This window comes from Brassica napus, chromosome A8 (assembly GCF_020379485.1).
Source record: "Brassica napus cultivar Da-Ae chromosome A8, Da-Ae, whole genome shotgun sequence".
Taxonomy (NCBI): domain Eukaryota; kingdom Viridiplantae; phylum Streptophyta; class Magnoliopsida; order Brassicales; family Brassicaceae; genus Brassica; species Brassica napus.
In genome coordinates, this window is record NC_063441.1 from 18,521,409 (window position 1) to 18,539,828 (window position 18,420).

The 18,420-nt window shown below is 34.1% G+C and overlaps 3 protein-coding genes and 1 pseudogene across 3 annotated transcripts; 3 read left to right on the forward strand and 1 right to left on the reverse strand.

The window, feature by feature from the left end:
• Positions 1-962: 962 nt before the first annotated feature.
• LOC106361882 (receptor-like protein 1) lies at positions 963-5,484 on the reverse strand. The gene is made up of 4 exons (XM_013801691.3): positions 4,890-5,484; positions 4,730-4,801; positions 3,420-3,488; positions 963-3,332 (listed from the first exon to the last, which is right to left on the reverse strand). Exons 1-4 carry the CDS (start codon positions 5,320-5,322, stop codon positions 1,150-1,152), a joined length of 2,757 nt encoding a protein of 918 aa, XP_013657145.2. The 5' UTR covers positions 5,323-5,484; the 3' UTR covers positions 963-1,149.
• A 2,116-nt stretch (positions 5,485-7,600) lies between these two features.
• On the forward strand, positions 7,601-8,329 carry LOC111200098 (anther-specific protein BCP1-like). Its single transcript, XM_022690770.2, has one exon. It carries the CDS (start codon positions 7,815-7,817, stop codon positions 8,166-8,168), a length of 354 nt encoding a protein of 117 aa, XP_022546491.1. The 5' UTR covers positions 7,601-7,814; the 3' UTR covers positions 8,169-8,329.
• Positions 8,330-10,234: 1,905 nt separating this feature from the next.
• Positions 10,235-12,067, forward strand: LOC111199799 (protein JINGUBANG-like). The gene has a single exon (XM_022690221.2). The coding sequence runs from the start codon at positions 10,660-10,662 to the stop codon at positions 11,926-11,928; it is 1,269 nt and encodes a 422-aa protein (XP_022545942.2). The 5' UTR covers positions 10,235-10,659; the 3' UTR covers positions 11,929-12,067.
• A 4,213-nt stretch (positions 12,068-16,280) lies between these two features.
• LOC111199972 lies at positions 16,281-17,840 on the forward strand (annotated as a pseudogene).
• The last annotated feature ends 580 nt before the right edge of the window (positions 17,841-18,420 follow it).

The window sequence follows — 18,420 nt, forward strand, 5'->3', positions numbered from 1 at the left end:
TCTATGGTAAGTGTTTATGATTCAAGAGCTCCCAGAAATATCGATTGTTTTTTTTCTTTTAACGCCAGTTAATTATAAAAAGAATATTGCAAAACAATTTTACAAACAATCTCTATGGTAAATGTTTATAAATTATGAAAAATATTACAAGACAATTTTTAAAAAATAGTGGGTCAGCTATTCCTACTTAATTCGTGATAATAGTTAATAACTAGATATTCTACCAGTAAATATAGACATATTTTTTGTACAAATATTATTAGTATATGTTTTGTTAATTCAAAAACCAGCATGATAAGTTATTATTATGTTTTAAAAAAAATCAAACATTTTCAACAAGTATACAGTATATGATTATTATTATGTTGAAATTTTTAAAACACTCACATATATACTATACTTATTATTTATGTCTGAAAACGCTTTTCCAATAGTGGATTTGGATTCGAGACAGGACTCGTTTCTGGTGAATCTGGAGAAAATGTTGTACTGTCCAACACCTGAGTCACCGATTGGGACGATATTGAACAAGTAATCATACTCATTGTCTAATCTATTCGACACTCTCAAATCCTAGCGTCTGGATCAACCTGTGTATGTCGAACGAGAGAGAATCAAACGAATCAGAGGTGTAAATCGAAATCCTAGAATTCGAATGTTTACCCCTTCAGCAAGCCACAAGGCCACAAGGTAGAAACATTTGTTTTTCGGTGCTCACGAGGTGAAAATGGAAACACCCATTCCCATTATTTACTCGTAAGTTGTGAATTATTTATAGTGACAATTTTATAAATATTTTAATAAATTTTAGTGGGTTCCATATAGATAATTTGTTGAATTGATTAGATTAAATGGTTATATTATTTACTTTTTATCATTTTTGAAAGAAATAATTGATAATGCCTTTTTAATTATTTTATTTCGTTGTAATATTTTCATATATCTCAATGTAATAAACTATATGATACGTGAACTAGAAGTTTGTGAAACTGTTTAATACCACTAATATTTTTTTGACATGTTCTTCTACTGATGACATACACCACAAACATAGAATATTAAGATTGTCCTTATTCAAAGATAATAACGTCAAACATACATGTTTTAGCAAATAGGTAACAGTGTACCTTGGACTGACCCATCATGGAATCACTTGCACACGAAACGTCCTTTAAAGCTTTGAAGACGATGAATGAACAAATCAACACGATAAAACCATTCACGGGACCAGCGTGAGTCTATGCAGAGGGAAGCAAACAAAACCAATGATGTGGAGATGAAGACTGCACCAGACGTCCAGTACAACCACATCATATCTATCACACCATCACCCTCTTCCTCTTCTTCTTCCTCTTTGAACTGCTTTTCAAATTCTTTCGAGGTTTTGCAACTTTTATTGGTAGGAAGTCCACAAAGCTGATCGTTGCCTATGTAACTTGTTGCTTCAAAGGTCACAAGATGGGCTTTGAAAGGGATTTCACCTGACAAATCGTTATATGAGACATTGAAGTATCCTAAATTGTTGAGATCGGCTAGCTGAGGAGGGATGTTTCCATGTAATTTATTGTTAGATAAATCCAGACTCTCCAAACTCTTCAGATTTGAAATGCAATCTGGTATGGAGCCGATGAGGCGGTTGCTTGAAAAATTCAGGGATATGATGTTCTTAAGATCCCAAACTTCAACTGGAATCTCACCGGATAATTGGTTGCTTGACAAATCCAGACCATACATATAGCGAAGAATATCACCTTGATATGTTTCATATCTGCTTTTCGATAAAAAATTAACTGTAGTTGCTGGTGTTGACTGAAGGCCAAGCTCTAGTTGGGTATCAACAAGGTAAAGAGCTGATGGATAGCGCCAGCGTTGAAAGGATGAAAATCCTACTGAATAATCATATGGATTGATTATTGCATTGTATCCAAAAGACATTTTACCAAAACATGATGGTATGGCGCCTTTGAATTTGTTGTGAGATAAATCCAAGAGACCAACATTACTTAGCTGACATATTTTTTCAGGGATATGAGTCTGAAAGCTATTATTCCCTAGAAGAAGAACTCCCAAGTCAGATGTCTTCCCAATAGTATTCAGAATCATTCCAGAAATACGGTTGTGCCGCAAATCGAGCACCTGTAATCCCTTAGCCTTGAATAAATAGCTCGGAACTGAACCCATAAACTCATTGCTGTGTAGCCTTAATTCCCTGAGAGATGAAACATTAAAATTCCTTGGAATGGAGCCAGAAAAGCTATTGTGGGACATGTCTACAACCGAAAGCTGTAGATTTTGTAGTTGATGAGGCACCTGACCTTTTAGCTTGTTTCCCCTCATGAGTAGAAAGGATAGTCCCGAGATTTTACCAATCCAATATGGAAGCGTGCCGGAAAAGCTATTATCTGATATGTCCAACAGACGTAGAGACTTTGAGTTCAACAAACCTTGTTCAAGACTCCCGCCAAAACGGTTGCCATTAAGAAACAACCAAACTAAACTAGTAAGATTTGCATGCCTCGGAAATACTTTCCCCTGGAGTTGGTTATTGGAGAGCTTCAGAACACTCAGCGAGTAGCAACCACGTACAAACGTATTGGGTAGCTGACCATATAGACGATTATCGGACATGTCCAAGAATTCTAGACTTTTCATCTCGCCCATAGAAGATGGAATGGTTCCATGATTGTGGTTTGAAGAAAAGTTCATGTACCTTAGATGTGGAAAAACAATCCCTATGTCTTCTGGAAGTGAACCATATATCCTGTTACATGAGACATCAAGAAAATTTAGTCCATGAACAAGCCTAGAAGGTAGTCGAAGCTCTGTCAACAAATTGTTGGTCAGTCTAATAGCCGCCAGCCTTGTATTATTCTTCACAAGCCAGACCGGAAATGCTCCTTTCAATTGGCTATAAGTAATATGGATGGAGCGTAAGTCATGTTGATGAGCAAGAAAGGTAGGGATTGTGCTGCCAAGGTTGAATTTCTTTAGCTTAAGTATCTTCAACTGAAACGGTGGAAGCCAGGAGCTCTCAGCCTGAGTTTGGATCGTACCAAGTTTCGTTGACAACTTGAATACTGTGAGTCTTGTGTGATTGGCCAGCGAACTGAACCAGAAGGAACCGTTGAAGTCATTATCAAAAAGGGATAAGTACTCAAGCGTTGATGGTAGACCAGGTACAAAGGAAGACAAGTCTCCACTGATTTTGTTTTCGGATAGATCAAGAGTTCGAAGACGGCTTAAGTTAGCCAGACAATAAGGAGTATTTGTCAAAGCATTGGAGCTTAAATCCAGCTCTCTAAGATTCATTAATGCGCAAATCTTCAAGTAGCCTGGAATTAGTCAAAATAAGACTTGTTAGAGGATGATCACACTAAGACTGATATGTAAAGATGAGACACGATTTTTAATATTTTCACCTTTTGGTGTCGATGGTAATTGATTGTTTGCAAGATTCAGTACGTGTAAAGATGAAGGAAGCGTTACACCTGCAATTGAAAGGATAGACACTAAATAGAAAACAGTCTTGCATGCTCCACCAGCCATCTAAAAAAACTCGAATTTCAAATCATTCACTTGCTTAGCTAAAATTAAACTCTTGCATTCTAACACACAAATAATTATTGGTTGGACCGTAATTAATTGTAAAGATCTTAGAATTTAGTTTGTAGGATTTATTGATTTAGCTGTACGGATATAACAAGTGGCGTTTGGAGCTTCATAGGGGGCCAAAGCGAATATGAATAGAAATTTATAAAGTTTAATTCAAATTTAAATAATAAAAATATATTATTGTTTTAACAAAGTTTTAAATGTTAAAAAATTATTATATATATTATTGTTTTAACAAAAATATTATATTGTATGAACGAGTATAAATTAATGTGAAAAATATACTCATTAAATTGCTAAAAAAATTAGGTAACATGTAAATTTTTACATAATTTCTTTAACTTACTATACATATATAAAAAAATAGTAATAGATAAAATTATAAATGTCAAAGAAAGAATTACACCAAAAATTTATCTATATATTACTTCACTAAATTATCATGATTATAAAATTGGTAACTTTAAAAGAGCAATTAAGTCATAAGAATTTTAAATAAAACATAATAAACTGATGAGAAAAATACTTATTCAAACAAAAAAAAACTGTTTTTGAAATATGTAGAAATCCAACAAAAATTGTGATTTAAGCATACACTCAAACTTTTTTTTTAGAAATTAGGGAATCCTAAAATTTGATATTATTTGGAGCCGTAAGAGCAACTTTATTGGTGTCCCTTAGGTTGAGGTTCTTAAGCGTAGGGTCCCTTAACTTTTAACTAAAAACACTAAGGGACTTCTTTCAAGTCCTTTATTTAAGAGCCGTTCCTTAGTTTTTTTAGTTAAAAGCTAAAGGATCCAACGCTTAAGGACCCAACTTAAAAGACACCAATAATGATGTCCTAAGTCAAATGCTTTTTTTTTCTCTACAAGTCAAACACGGCTTTCGATGTAACTTTAAAATTTGTTAATTTTAGGTAAAGATTAAAGCTAAAAACAACTCATACAGGCCAACCAACCCAATCACCCCAGTATTTATCAAACCAAACAATATTATCTAGAATCGTTATCACTACATGCTTCTCTTCTTTTTTACTAACCGGTCTAGATGTTCAACTATTCTTCTGGTTACGTTTTTTTTTATTAACTTCTTCTGGTTATGTATATGACGATCTTACCTAGCTTGTCGAAGTCGGTGAATCCATTATTACTTAGATCCAGTTCTTGCAACATTGTCATACCTGTCAGTACTGCAACAACACAAGTATCATTCTTACAAAGAAGGAAACAAATACTCTTCATGCAAGAAAAATTGGGGTTAAGCTGGCAAAAATGTACCATTGATGGGATCAAACAAGTCACTGAACTTATTGAACGAAAGTTTAAGGTTTTGGAGTCGAGGGAAGCTATGGAACAAAGACAGATTTAGAGACTGGTTTTCTAACTCATAACTGGCGGGTATGAGTTCATCAAGCGAGAGGTGGACTACGTAGCCACCGGTAGTAGCGTCACTACACTTTACCCTTTTCCAGTGGCAGCAATCACTGATAGGATCATCATGACTCCATGATTTCAGCATGCTTTCTTCTTCTACTTTAAAACCATTCTTGAGATACGACTTGAGTTGCAACAGACCCATCCGTTCAGTTTCCAGACAACCGACACATCCTTTCATCTGGAGTTGAAGCATCAACGTTACTATCATGAACAACACCAAAGCCATTTGCTTCTTCTTCTTAACCCACCACCAGTATCTCTCATATGTTCTCATTATTATTTTTTCCTGTGGTACACAAACTGAATCAGAAATTAGATAGGTTGAAGATTTGTAAGAGGTAGGTCCCAAAAACGCCCCAGGACAAGTCCAAAACCAATGATCATGTCCCCCTGACTTTCAGCATCCATCATGTTACGCATTTTGTTGGTTTAGTATGTTAATAAATATCATGGTACAATCTGGAGGGCCCACTCTAAGTTCTTTCATATTGGCAACTCAAAACCAGAGATATAACTGGACCAACTTGGACGGATTCACATTTCTTTCCATTAGCCTGAAATTCTTCAAAACTACCTCCATAAGCCTACTTAAGTTCACAACATCATGTAATAATGCTTTCAAGATCACCTCCAAAAACAGCGAAGACACTCTTGCATCTATTGATTTATTAGAACTGTTTGACGACACAAAATAGAAAATGTATCATGTATGTACCTACCTGGTATTCAATACAATGATCAATCGAAAGTATTTGGGCTTTCAGCTTAAAGCCCATCTGTTTATTTTTCAGGTTTAACGAAATATCTATTTGATACGGAAAGATCTTCTATTTGATCTAAAAAAAAGGAAAGATCTTCTATTACCATGCAACTACGTCTAACTAGTTTCTTTCTTTTTTTTTAAAATCAATTACATTAATTATTCAAAAGAGCTTACATAGTCATTATGCAACAAAGGTGAAATTGATCTAGGAATGTAATAGTAAAATTCAAATAATTCCAATGTATCCATCTTAGAATCTCTATGTTAAATATTTCTGATTTAATGAGAGCTCCCAGAATTATCGTTTGTTAGTGAAATAAACAGTTAACATGATCTATCACAATCACATGCCATGTACTTTTACTTGCGGATGTGATATGCAGCTTGTTGTTATTTTTGTTATTTTTACTAATAACTAGCTGTTTTGTTCGCAAATACGTACATAATTTTTTTTACAAATATTTACTAGTTTATATCTTGTTAATTCAAAAACCATCATGATAAGTTATTATTTTTTTTTGAATTATACAGAGGTATCCTGGTGTGAGTGATCCAGACTAGTTATGTGTTGCCACGTGTCGGTCTTCTGTCCCTGGCGATGTCAAAATGTTAATTCCCCAGTGACCAGGATTCGAACCCAGATGGCGGTACTCACAGCTGTAAGCCCTTTACCACTAGAGCTAGAAGTCCCAGTTAATAAGTTATTATTTATGTTCTTAAAAATTTAAAATCAAACATTTTCATCAAATATATATGTTTATTATTATGTTGAAATTAAAAAAAAACACTCACATATTAGAAATCTTTTTTTAAATATCTTTATACAAGTATTTTTGTTTGATTAGTATTTAATTATATATATATTTTTTAAATTTTTTATAATATAAAATATTATTTCCAGATAATAACACGATATATAAAAAAAATTATCTTACTTTTTTAATATGTTTTTGACAATTTATTATATTAATTTATAATCAAATATCAAGTATAACATATATATTTAATATTATTAAAAAAAATTATTTATATAATAAATTATATAAAATTTTATTAAGAATATTATTAACTTTAAGCGCTCTAACTTTTAACGCTCGAACGTGAAATATCGCATTGCAAATAATAATATGAATATACATTGAAACCTCTATAAATTAATAATGTTAGGATTACACCAAAACTATAATTTTTTTATTAATTTATAGAGATATTAATTTATCGATATACTAATTGAACCAAAAACTCAATTTGAGACTATAAAATTATATTATTTTATAGAGATTTTTAGTGTATATTAATTTATAGATTATTAATTTAAAGAGGTTATACTGTATAAGACGATAGATAACTGATTGCAAACCATTAATTAATATCAGTAAAAAGTTAACGATTTAAATTTTAATTTTCTATGATCTACAACTAATCGATGTGACAAATAACAATATTTGATTATAAGTCGCATATCACAATCATAAACGAACAAGACAATCCAGGGTTACTATTTATAAATTTCACATCTAGATTCAATATCTAGTTAAGGCCGAGTGAACAATGTATCAATTCTTCTCATATTTGATCAAATGATCAATTCATTTAACTCGATATTAGTTATATTGTATTCGTATTAGTATACTCTATAACAAGCGTATAAAATCATCTTCATATTGTCTACATTCATTTTATCCGTTCGTTAACGAATGAAAGACATGTTCAAATATTTGTATTGAATCAATTCATTGGCATGTTATCATTCTTTTCTCTTGATTGGCTTGTTACCATTGAAAAATATATCTTAGCAAACCCATTTTTAGGTACTCCATTGATTGAACGGTATTCCTCCATAATAGTACAAAAGTTTTCTATTTTGCTTTTCTTATCTCAATCACACAAGACAACTACATAAACACACCAAACCCATCTCTTCTCCGATCATCACAATCTCTAAACCTCAAATCCTAAAATAAATTAAAAGGAATCTACGTTGAAGGAGAGAACAGAGAAGAATGGGTCGCCAAAACGTTTTCGTAGTGTTTGGCCTCGTGTTCTTGGCCGTTCTTGGCCTCGCCGCAGCTGCCTCCTCTCCATCTCCTTCATCGTCACCCTCCAAAGCTCCTTCTACTCCCACAACCGATGTCGAAGCTCCAGTGTCCGAGGACACCATTGGAACCACCGACGACGATGCAGCTGCTTCTCCTGGTGATGGTGACGTGGCTGTGGCTGGTCCTCTAGGAAGTGACTCCTCATACGGTAGTATTGCACCTTCAGGCCCAGCTGCTGACAGCGGTGCGGCGGCTCTTGGTGTCTCTGCGGTCGTCGTTGGTGTTACATCCATCGCCGGTTCTTTCTTGTTTCTCTGAGTTGTGTAGTATCATGAGAGAGATAAGATTACATTGACTGGAGACTATTTATATATATATGGATGATTGTGATGACTATGTTGTAATTTGTTTCCCCCTTTGTTATGAGAAACGTTGTCTTTGTAATAAAACTGAAAAAATAAAACGAAACTTCCCATTAACAATGATAAAATTAAATACAGAATTACGGATCGAATAGTATGTCAATTTTTTATGTTTTCAAAATGCAAAATACATGATAATTCGGTAGATTCGTAACCACTGAAGGCAATCTTTTTTGAAATGCATATGTTTGATAAGAGAATCCCTAAATTATCCGATCCTTTAAGAAGTCGTCATAAAGTTCATAAATAGTTTCCTGAATCAATTAACTTATAAGAATAGCAGCGGTGAAGTTTGCATTGTCCTCAAAACATGCTGCAGTTATCATAATGACATATCACCATTTAATGAAGAAAAACTTCACCTCCACTGTTTTCTGACAAGTTTAAAACAAGAAATTCAAAACAGAGCTGCAGGGAAGTTTGTCCTTGTTAAGTTTCAGAAAGAAAAAAAAATACAATTGCTATTATTTTGTCTGTTTGAAGTAAATGTTGCTTATCAAAAACATTAAACTGAGATATTTAGTTTAAATATAATTTTTACAGAGCCGGATCTGAAATTTCGGGGGCTTGAAATATTTTTTAAAGGAATTTTATAAAAAAATTGTTTTCATAATTTGGAGGCCTTTATCTATATAAAATTTGTCCAAAATTTTTGGAGCCGAGACCAATGTTTTATCCGGCTGTACCCAAATCCGGTTTTGAATTTTTGTCAAGTAGGCTGCAAACATATGCATGGTCATTCATATTCAGACGTCAGTTCTACAATTGTAATAACTAGTAGTTCCACTTACAAGTACTAGGCAACTTATGAAGGGAAGCAACTTTGTTTCACTAAAAAAAATATTACATCATGGAATTTGAAGGGTGTAGTCACAAGCAAGTTTCTCGGTTGGTGTTGAGGATCGTTCACTTTTAGAAGCTCAGTGATGGACCCATCTACGAGTGAAGAAAGAGCGGTATGCATAGTGCGTACGGGTTCAAATATTGGTGTATTACTCTTTTTAACCGCAGTACCAGTCGTACAAATCTCTTAAAACCGCTAGAAACTGCAACCGTCCGCATCCACAAACTCCTGCAACCGCAACCGCAATCGCTGCGTTTGAACTAGTCAGGCCCTAAAAGACATGAAGCGAATCTATATTGGTGATTATTTAGGTTTAGTGTCAGTTGTTTAATCTTTTTTTAGGCTACACTGGTTTCACATTGGTCAATTTTAAAAATGTTTTCCTCTAGTTTGTCAAATAAGCATATTTTTGTTTTGTGTTTACATAGGTATATTATGACTTGTGATAGACCTATGGCAAACTAAAGCAAAGTCGCATAAAACAGCTGATATTTCTCCTTAGTACAAAGCAGATTGTAGGTTCTTGGGAAACATATGAGAAAGACTGCATGAACCTTCCTACCAACCTTTCACTATTCTTGGCTGACTATCTCCTGTCATCGCTGCTTCCCAGTCTACTCAAGATAACGACCTGAGTTTTCCAATTTGTATAGTTTCTTTACGAAGAAACAAACATTATTTATCCATCTGGTTATTTTACCAAAAAAGAAACAAACATTATTTATCCATCTGGTTAAGCTATTCAATGTGGCTCCCTTCTGACATTGACACCATTCATTGTGTCTTTCTTTTAGTTAGCAACTTTCCAGCGACGATGTGACCAATCTCTTACACTTAGTCTCTTGTTTCGTCCAAGTTCCCACTTATGCACTCACACCCGTTCATTTACTTCCTTTGATCGCAATTATTCAACATTCAAAAAGTGCGTCTACATCTTCATAAACATCATAGTTTTAGCTATTGATGATAGAATTGGCTCATAGTTACAGTGTCCTACTCTCTCCTTGACTCATGCGCTATCTTCCAACCTCATCAATGCTGTAACGCAGACCCAATGTCTTTCTTTTTCATTGATTTTTAAGTTCTTGTTCTTTACCCTGCAAACACACCATTGGGTATTTGACTATGCTTCTTCTTTTACCAAAATACCCAATAATTCAAATATATTACATGATACTTCAGTTTTATATATATAATATGTATATTGAAAATCTGATGTTTTACCTTTTAATTAATGTATTTACTTGAAAATCTGAATATAAAAATATGTGTTAAATTTTAGTTGTTTTTCTTTAAAATAGAACAAAAATAATAAAATAATATTTAATGTTTTTAATATATGTTAAAAAAAATCTGTCAATTTTTTAAAATACATAAACTTACAACCTTTTAGTCTGGGGCTTTTAAAGAGCCGGTTGTAAATCTAGTCTAGTATATATATACTTTGCATATCTCTTCGTCATCTCTACCTTCACCTACAAGAAGCTAAAACATCTCTCACCAATCGAAGCTTACCAGAAACTGAAAGAGAAACTTAACGAGCATGCGGGTTATCTCATGGCTGTTCGATTCAGAACATTCTTCCCGGAGAAGACGAACACCAAAATCTCCAACGCATTTGGATTCCACCGACAGCGCCACGTCATCTTCGCTCAGCGAAGCCACCGGCTCCACCAGCCTCCACAGCAGTCTCTCTCTCCAGACCCTCCCTTCCGTTCCCTCTCTCCAGAAAATCCCCGCCGAGACTCTCGCCGTCACCGTCTCTCACTCCGTTACCTCCTCTTTTAAACTCCGGGAACGGAGTCTCCCCGTCACTTGTCTCGCCGTCAACGGCGGTTATGTCTTTGCAGTCTCCGGACACGAAGTCAGCATCTACGACCGCGCCATGTGTGCTCATCTCGACACTTTCAACGGCCAGGATCCGTTCTCAGGATCCGTCAAGTCCGTCGGTTTCTCCGGTGAAAAAATCTTCACTGCTCATCAGGACGGTAAAATCGGAGTTTGGAAATTAACCGCCAAAAACGGTTACAAACAGTTAACGACTCTGCCCACGTTAAACGACCGTTTGCGACGTTTCGCTCTTCCTAAAAACTACGTTCAGGTTCGCCGTCATAAAAAACGTCTCTGGATCGAACACGCTGACGCCGTTACCGCTCTCGCCGTTAATAACGGGTTCATTTACTCCGTTTCTTGGGACAAGACCTTGAAGATATGGAGAGCTTCCGACCTTCGTTGCCAGGAATCTATTAAAGCGCACGATGACGCCGTTAACGCCGTCGCCGTTTCTACTAACGGCACCGTTTACACTGGATCCGCGGATAGACGTATCCGGGTTTGGGCGAAACCCGCAGATTCGAAACGGTACAAGTTGGTCGCGACTTTGGAAAAGCACAAATCGGCGGTTAACGCTCTGGCATTAAATGAGGATGGTTCGGTTTTGTTCTCCGGTTCGTGTGACCGGTCAATTTTGGTTTGGGAGAGAGAGGACAGCTCCAGTTACATGGCGGTGAGTGGTGCTTTGAGGGGACACGATAAAGCAATTCTGAGCTTGTTTAACGTCTCCGATTTGCTTCTAAGTGGATCTGCTGATCGGACGGTCAGGATTTGGCGGCGCGGAACAGATGGTTGTTATAGTTGCTTGGAGGTGCTTTCCGGTCACACGAAGCCGGTTAAGTCGCTTGCAGCGGTTAAAGATTCGGAGTTAGACGGTGTCGTTTCAATCGTTAGTGGAAGTCTTGACGGGGAGGTTAAGTGTTGGAAGGTCTCCGTCACCAAACCGGATAATTCAGTTTACACGGATCTCGTTTCATGATTTTTTAAATAATTATTTATTGTTTTTCTTTTTGTGATATTACTATTTTATTTGTTTGGCGAACAACAATTTGGCGTTTTTTAACCGTCACTTTACAAAAAAGGATTATTACAATACGTGACAGAAGAGTTTTCTTTTATATATTCGTGTCATGTAAGATTACAAAACAAAGGATAGTAATAAACTAATAGTGGTATTAAGAATAACAAGGTCATTAGTGGTTTAATAAAATGGATAAACCGAACGAGTGGAAACACATGTACATGTTTTCAGGCGTAGGAATGAAGATGCTGTCTGTGCCACCTTGAAACCTGGGGAAATCTATGTGGTGATGTTTGATAAGTCTATGACATTTGCACTGTATTAGATTCTGTAGAGGTTTGTGATTGGTTTTAGACAAATATACTTTGAAAATATGATTGGTGGACATTAGATTTAGACAGAGGGAGTACATTATAAATATTCGCATGCAAAAGTTAATGTACCAAAGTGAGATTTTCAAGACACATAAGATACACCGAAACAAGAAGTCCAAAGACCCGTGAGAGTGTGGATAAGACATTTTTATAACTTTTTAAAATAACTAAGATTTCTTGTCTTGGACGAAATTAGCTAAAATTGTTCTAAAACTGAAATCGAGACTAACTCCTAGGCTGTTTCCCTTTTGATAGGGCTTACTTTCCAGAAGCATTCAGTTGCTTGCTGGCCTAGTTTCCAGAAGTACTCGTTGCTTGCTGGCTTTGTATCTTACAACCGCATTCCACCATGTATCTCATCTTAATAATATAATTTTAGTGTTTAAAAAAAAAAAGACTAACTCCTAGGCCTATAAAGTATAATTTTTAGTTTTACACATAACATCTATTAGTGCGATACGAATTCAAAAGAAATGTGTGTTTAATTTTTTCTTGGTCGAAAAATGTGAGTTTACCAGGAAAACATAATTACTGTGTTTACCTGTATAATGATCATTGATGTATTTTAGCCCAAAGTGAGAATCTGCGAGAAAAAAGTAATTCGTTAGGTGCTTCATCTCTTGTATTAAGGTGAGAAGTGGAGAAGATAGAGTAGACAGACCACACTATAATAATGTTTTCTAATATTGAAGGAATCTTTTTTGACAAACAATATTGTTGGTAAAAAACTAAAAAAAACTTTGTATCAGACTATACTGAATGAAAAAGGCCTCAAACTTTTATACCAGTGGATAAGATTATACTATTGAATAAACTATCACTGATAGACTGTAATCCATTCATTCTGATTACACAAAGCAAAACTACAGTTATAGTGAAACATCTCCTTTTCATAGGTAGATCAGAAAAATGGAATTACAAGCTTCTTTAGCATAAACAAAAAAGTACAAAATCATTTTCATAGGAAGAAAATTACTTGGAAATATTAAAGAATGTTACTTGGAAAAGCCGACAAAGAAAACAAGGGCGACTTAGAAACTGGACAAAGATGAATCACATAAAATGCAACTTGTAAATAGTTCTACAAAAATTGCATGATAAAATACATTTTTATTTATTGTCTTTGGTCAAACAAGTACATTTTAATTAGTTAACATTTAACATGGTGCTGACTTATTATCAAAACAAATTTTAATACTTTTTTGCCAACCAATCAATAATACTGGAGTCCGAGTATATGGACGTAGCCATTACAGCTAAATGGCTATATAAACTTTGAATGAGTAGTAGTTAGTAATAGTCTATTCCTCACTATAGGTGGTATATCAAAATCTGACCATAGTATTAAGGACTTTGTAATCGATCAAAAGGAGTAGCTACATTAATATTCGAATAAAATCTTGATTATGACACTAATTGTATTTACTAATCTGTAATATATCTAGAACATTTTTGTATATTGCTCAATGAGAATTTGCATATGTCCAACTGGACCAACTCTGCTTCATTGAATAAAAAACAGATTATGTTAAGTGGTAGAGCTTCAGCCACCACCACATCACTTCAGGGCTTCAACGTTATGAGCATATGAAAGTTGACTGTTTTTTCTTTCAAAATGAAGGTTGACTGCTTAATTTTCAAAGTTCCTCGTTTTACTCCGAGAATATTCGAAGTCACCTGAAACAGAATAACTGTTTTTTCCTACGTATCAGAGTTAAGGGAACACAACCTCAACAAATGTAATATCAAAATGAACACATCTTTTCTGTGAAGATCCAACAATGTATATCCCCTTTCTGCATAGGGAGAACTGATCAAAACAGCATGTGGACTGTGAACTACAACTAGAGAATTGTGTACATAACACTCTCATTGTAATTTGTAGCTCGAGGCCTCTCGAATAAAGCAATCATAGGTCTTTACCACAATGCCAGTCACATGGTATGTGTGACCGATTTTATAATGTACTTTCATTATATAAAATACTTATAAATATAAAATATATAATACATTAAAAGAGTTATAGAAGATGTTTTCTTTGTATTTACATATAATCCCTTACATCTCTGTGAATTATTAGAAAAAAAATTGAATTACTTAATTTTTTTGTGATTAATCATAGTTTATATTGCTTGTACTATTTTCTACTACTGAGACGACGGTCAGACAAATGCATGGACTGTTCATCACACATTTTTCCAAATAAATGGAATGAGAAGACCCATCTTGTGTGACAAAAGTGGACAAACTTGACACATACCTTAATACGTGTACGTGACCGTGAGAATGAAAAGTAGACATACAAGTTGGCCAACTTGACCTCGTCTTATTACCAAAGAATTCAGTTCTCATGATGATATACTCCTTTTTCTATTCACGTATAGATATTAATCTTACTATATATATATGTGTGGCCCAAACTTAGGCTTCTTCTACGGTTAGTGGAGAAGATTGATTTCCGATTACGACCTTAGACCGAAAACATGAGGATTGGGCAAATTCGAATATAACTATTGGAAGTTCATAAAAACCCTAAAGATCTCATCATCTCACAAGTATGGATTCACGTGTATCTCATTTGCTGCAGGAGAATTAAGTAGAAGATGACAAATGTCTTTAAGCGTATATCTAGAGATATATTGGTATGAATATTTTTTTTTTTTTTGTAGAAAACCATCTTTCCTAGCTGATTTTCTTAAGATATGAATATTTACGTTACCTCATATATACGTACGTGGATACGTATAAATCCGTTTTATACTTTTATATTTAGTGTAGTACGATATTATTGTGGACTGACTTCTGGGGTTTGCTGTCTCGCGATTTACGACCTCATAACTCAAGTTTAATAAGTCTACTAGTATAACTTTTTAACGAAATAAAACCAACTATAGCTTATAAATGTCAAGTCTGTTATCTATGTTTCCACACTACATTTATGCACAAAGTATGTTTGACAAAAGAAGAGAGTTCACATAACCGTTGAAGTGAAATAATTAATAGTCTGTAGAGCATGTCAATATTAGGCCTAGTCAACATGTACATATATTTATTTGAAGTTTAATTTATACTATAAAACAAGGGGCAAACTTATATATTTTTTTAAAAATTATATTGTTAATGAACTACTTACACTTTTGCATATACTAAAAGACTATCAAATAATTTAGTAATTCATAAGTAAATTATTGTCAACTATGGTTTTTTTTTTCACTTTGTTTTTTTTCTTATCTTGCTACTTATGGTTTTTCGCCGTTCGATAATAGAACCGGACTTTTTCACTCCTCCAATCTAAATGCATAGATTTGTATATGATAAAACATTATACAGTAATTATTCTATAAATTAATAATATTAGAACTTGATATTTTATTAATTTGCATAAATTTTCTTTTCTATACTTATATATTTTAAAATATGCTATGTAAAATTATGAAGAATATGTAATGATTAAATTTTATGTATACAAATTTATATTTTTTTATTCAGTTCTATAGTGTATAGAGTAAAAGTTCTATAAATTAATAATATTAGGACATTGATTTTATTAATTTACAGATTTTTTTTTCATATTTATATATTTTAAAATATGTGTTATGTAAAAATATAAAGTATACTTGATTTTACCGTATATGTATATTGATTAAATTTTTATGGTTATAAATTTATATTGTTTTTATTCAATTATATAATGTACTTAGAAATATTTAAAAGAACTTAAAGATAAATTTCACTGTAAATAAAAACAAAATATAAATTTATTATTTTCTTATGTTATTGAATTGTGTCATATTTTTAGAAGCTGGTTCGGAACCAGTAAAATTTATTAATTTATGACACTTATTAATTTATCGAATTTTTAGCATGTAACTGAAATATAATTTTTGTAATTAAACTCTTAAACGGGCTTAACTACCACGGTTGGGCCTAAAGCAAATGAAAAGTTTCCCATCAAGTTCTGTAACTAAGGAGTAAGTTAAAATATTGTAAAAAATAAATCAAAACCCGAGATTCGAAGCTCCAACGAGGACGCAGAAGCTGTCCTCAGCGACGTCGAGTCCGACGAACCATCTCCCCTTGCTCTAAACGATCCTCCTCGTGAAGACGTACAAGACGAGAGGGTGACGGAGCTAATCGCGAGAAGAAGGCTCGAGAAGCGGCCGAGAGTTCGAAATCGGATCTCCAAGCGTCGTTCAATCGGCTCAAGGCTCTCGCTCACGAGGTGATCAAGAAGCGCGAAGAGTCCAAGCGGGAACGAGACGAAGCGTTTAAGGAGAAGGAGAGACTTTCAAAGGAGCTTGAGAGTGTGAGTAAAAGTAAAGATGAGATGAAGTTTAAGCTTGATGAGGTTGTTAGAGATAGAGATGCGTTGAAAGGGGAGATTGAGAGTTCGTCTCGTATGCTTGTGTCGGGGATTGAGAAGGTATCTGGTAAAGTTAGCAGCTTTAAGAGTTTCTCAGGTCTTCCTATGGTGTTATCAAGCGTGCGAATGAGATAGTGGAGGAGCTCGTTAGGGAGATTGATAAGTCTAGGAATGAAGCTAGTAAAGTAAATGAGTTGGTTTACCTCAGAGCAGAGCATAGGGTTGCCTAGGATTCATATGTATCATTATCCAGACAAGTCCAAATAGTAGGAATCTGATTCCCCATGTGCTTGCGACATCTTAATTGATGTTTAATGAAAGTCCGCACAAGTAACTATTTGTCCACTGCAGTGATCATTTTCTTGCTTTTGTTGGTGTAACTTACGTCGACCACGTTACTTTTGTTAATCAATCAGGGAAGAGACTAGTTCTCTGAGGAAACAATTGGACTCTCAGACAAAGGAGCTTAACTAGAGAATGCGGCAAATAGAACAACTTAAAGAAAAAGGAGAGAATAGCGAATGAAAATGTGAGTGGCTTTCTGCTTGCTGTAGAGTTGTCAAGTTAATTGTTTTAATTTGTCAATGCATGATTGAATTTATATAAGTGATGGTCTGAACTCTTATGACTCCTTTGTTTGTTCAGCTGCATGTGCTTAAAGAAGAACTTGAAGAAGCAAAGCAAGCGATTAAAGAATCAGAGAAGAAACTAAAGTTCAAGGAGGAGACGGCAGCAGCAGCCATGGGAGCAAGGGATGCAGCAGAGTGATCTCTAAAACTCGCAGACAATAGGGCAACTAGGCTGAGGGAAAGAATGCAAGAGCTAAACCGTAAAGTTGAAGAGTTAGAAACCCATCGAGATATGAACAGTTCAAACAGTGCTAGATACGTATGCTGGCCATGGCAACTTCTCGGGATTGACTTTGTAGGAGGTCGAAGAGTTGACTCTGTACAACAACAACAGAGTTCGAACGAGATGGAACTCGCTGAACCTCTACTATGACAAAAGCGGGTACTTTATACAGTTACTCTTCAGTATTTAGTTTTTTGATTCTTATGTATATTCCAGCTGTTAAAGTTTTAAAGCTTCAACATGTAATGTTAAAACCCATCAATAAATCTGAAACTTACATTCTTTTTAGGGCAATTGTCAATAATAACACCTTTTGAAGTTTATGTCTTAAAAAGAGCACTAGAAGGAGAAAGTCACAAAAATGACATTCATTGAAGGGCAAAATGTCTCTAATATCCTTGGTTTAAATTAAATAAACAAACAAAAATAAAAATTAAAAAAAAATAATAATAAAAAAAAAAAAAATTTATAGTTTCAGATTATATGTTTTCAGATTCGAAATTTTTATAATTTTTTTTTTAAAAAAAAATTTGAATTTTTTTTTTAAAAAAAAATTTGAATTTTTTTTTATTTTTTTTTCAAATTTTCTTTTTATAGTTTAAAAGTAATTTTTGAAACTGTTTTATAAATTTTTATTTTTTATTTTAGTATTTATTTTTTATAAAATTTTAAACCCTAATTCCAAAACCCCACCCCCTTAACTCTAAACCCTAAGGTTTGGATTAATTAACTCAAAGGGTATAAGTGTATATTTATCTCTTTAATAAAACCTATTTTTGTGACTTTAAGCCTTGAGTGCTACTTTGGGAACAAAAACTTGGTTTAGTGCTATACTATTCTTTTTCTCTTCTTTTTATTCGC

What these genes read in the sequence shown, in the direction of transcription:
- LOC111200098 (XM_022690770.2), top strand. Translation starts at nt 7,815, where the DNA reads ATGGGTCGCCAAAACGTTTTCGTAGTGTTTGGCCTCGTGTTCTTGGCC.
- LOC106361882 (XM_013801691.3), bottom strand. Translation starts at nt 5,322, where the DNA reads ATGAGAACATATGAGAGATACTGGTGGTGGGTTAAGAAGAAGAAGCAA. An exon ending in CACCGACTTCGACAAGCTAG is followed by an intron (nt 3,489 to 4,729) that starts GTAAGATCGTCA and finishes TTTCAATTGCAG; the next exon opens with GTGTAACGCTTCCTTCATCT. An exon ending in ATTACCATCGACACCAAAAG is followed by an intron (nt 3,333 to 3,419) that starts GTGAAAATATTA and finishes GACTAATTCCAG; the next exon opens with GCTACTTGAAGATTTGCGCA.
- LOC111199799 (XM_022690221.2), top strand. Translation starts at nt 10,660, where the DNA reads ATGCGGGTTATCTCATGGCTGTTCGATTCAGAACATTCTTCCCGGAGA.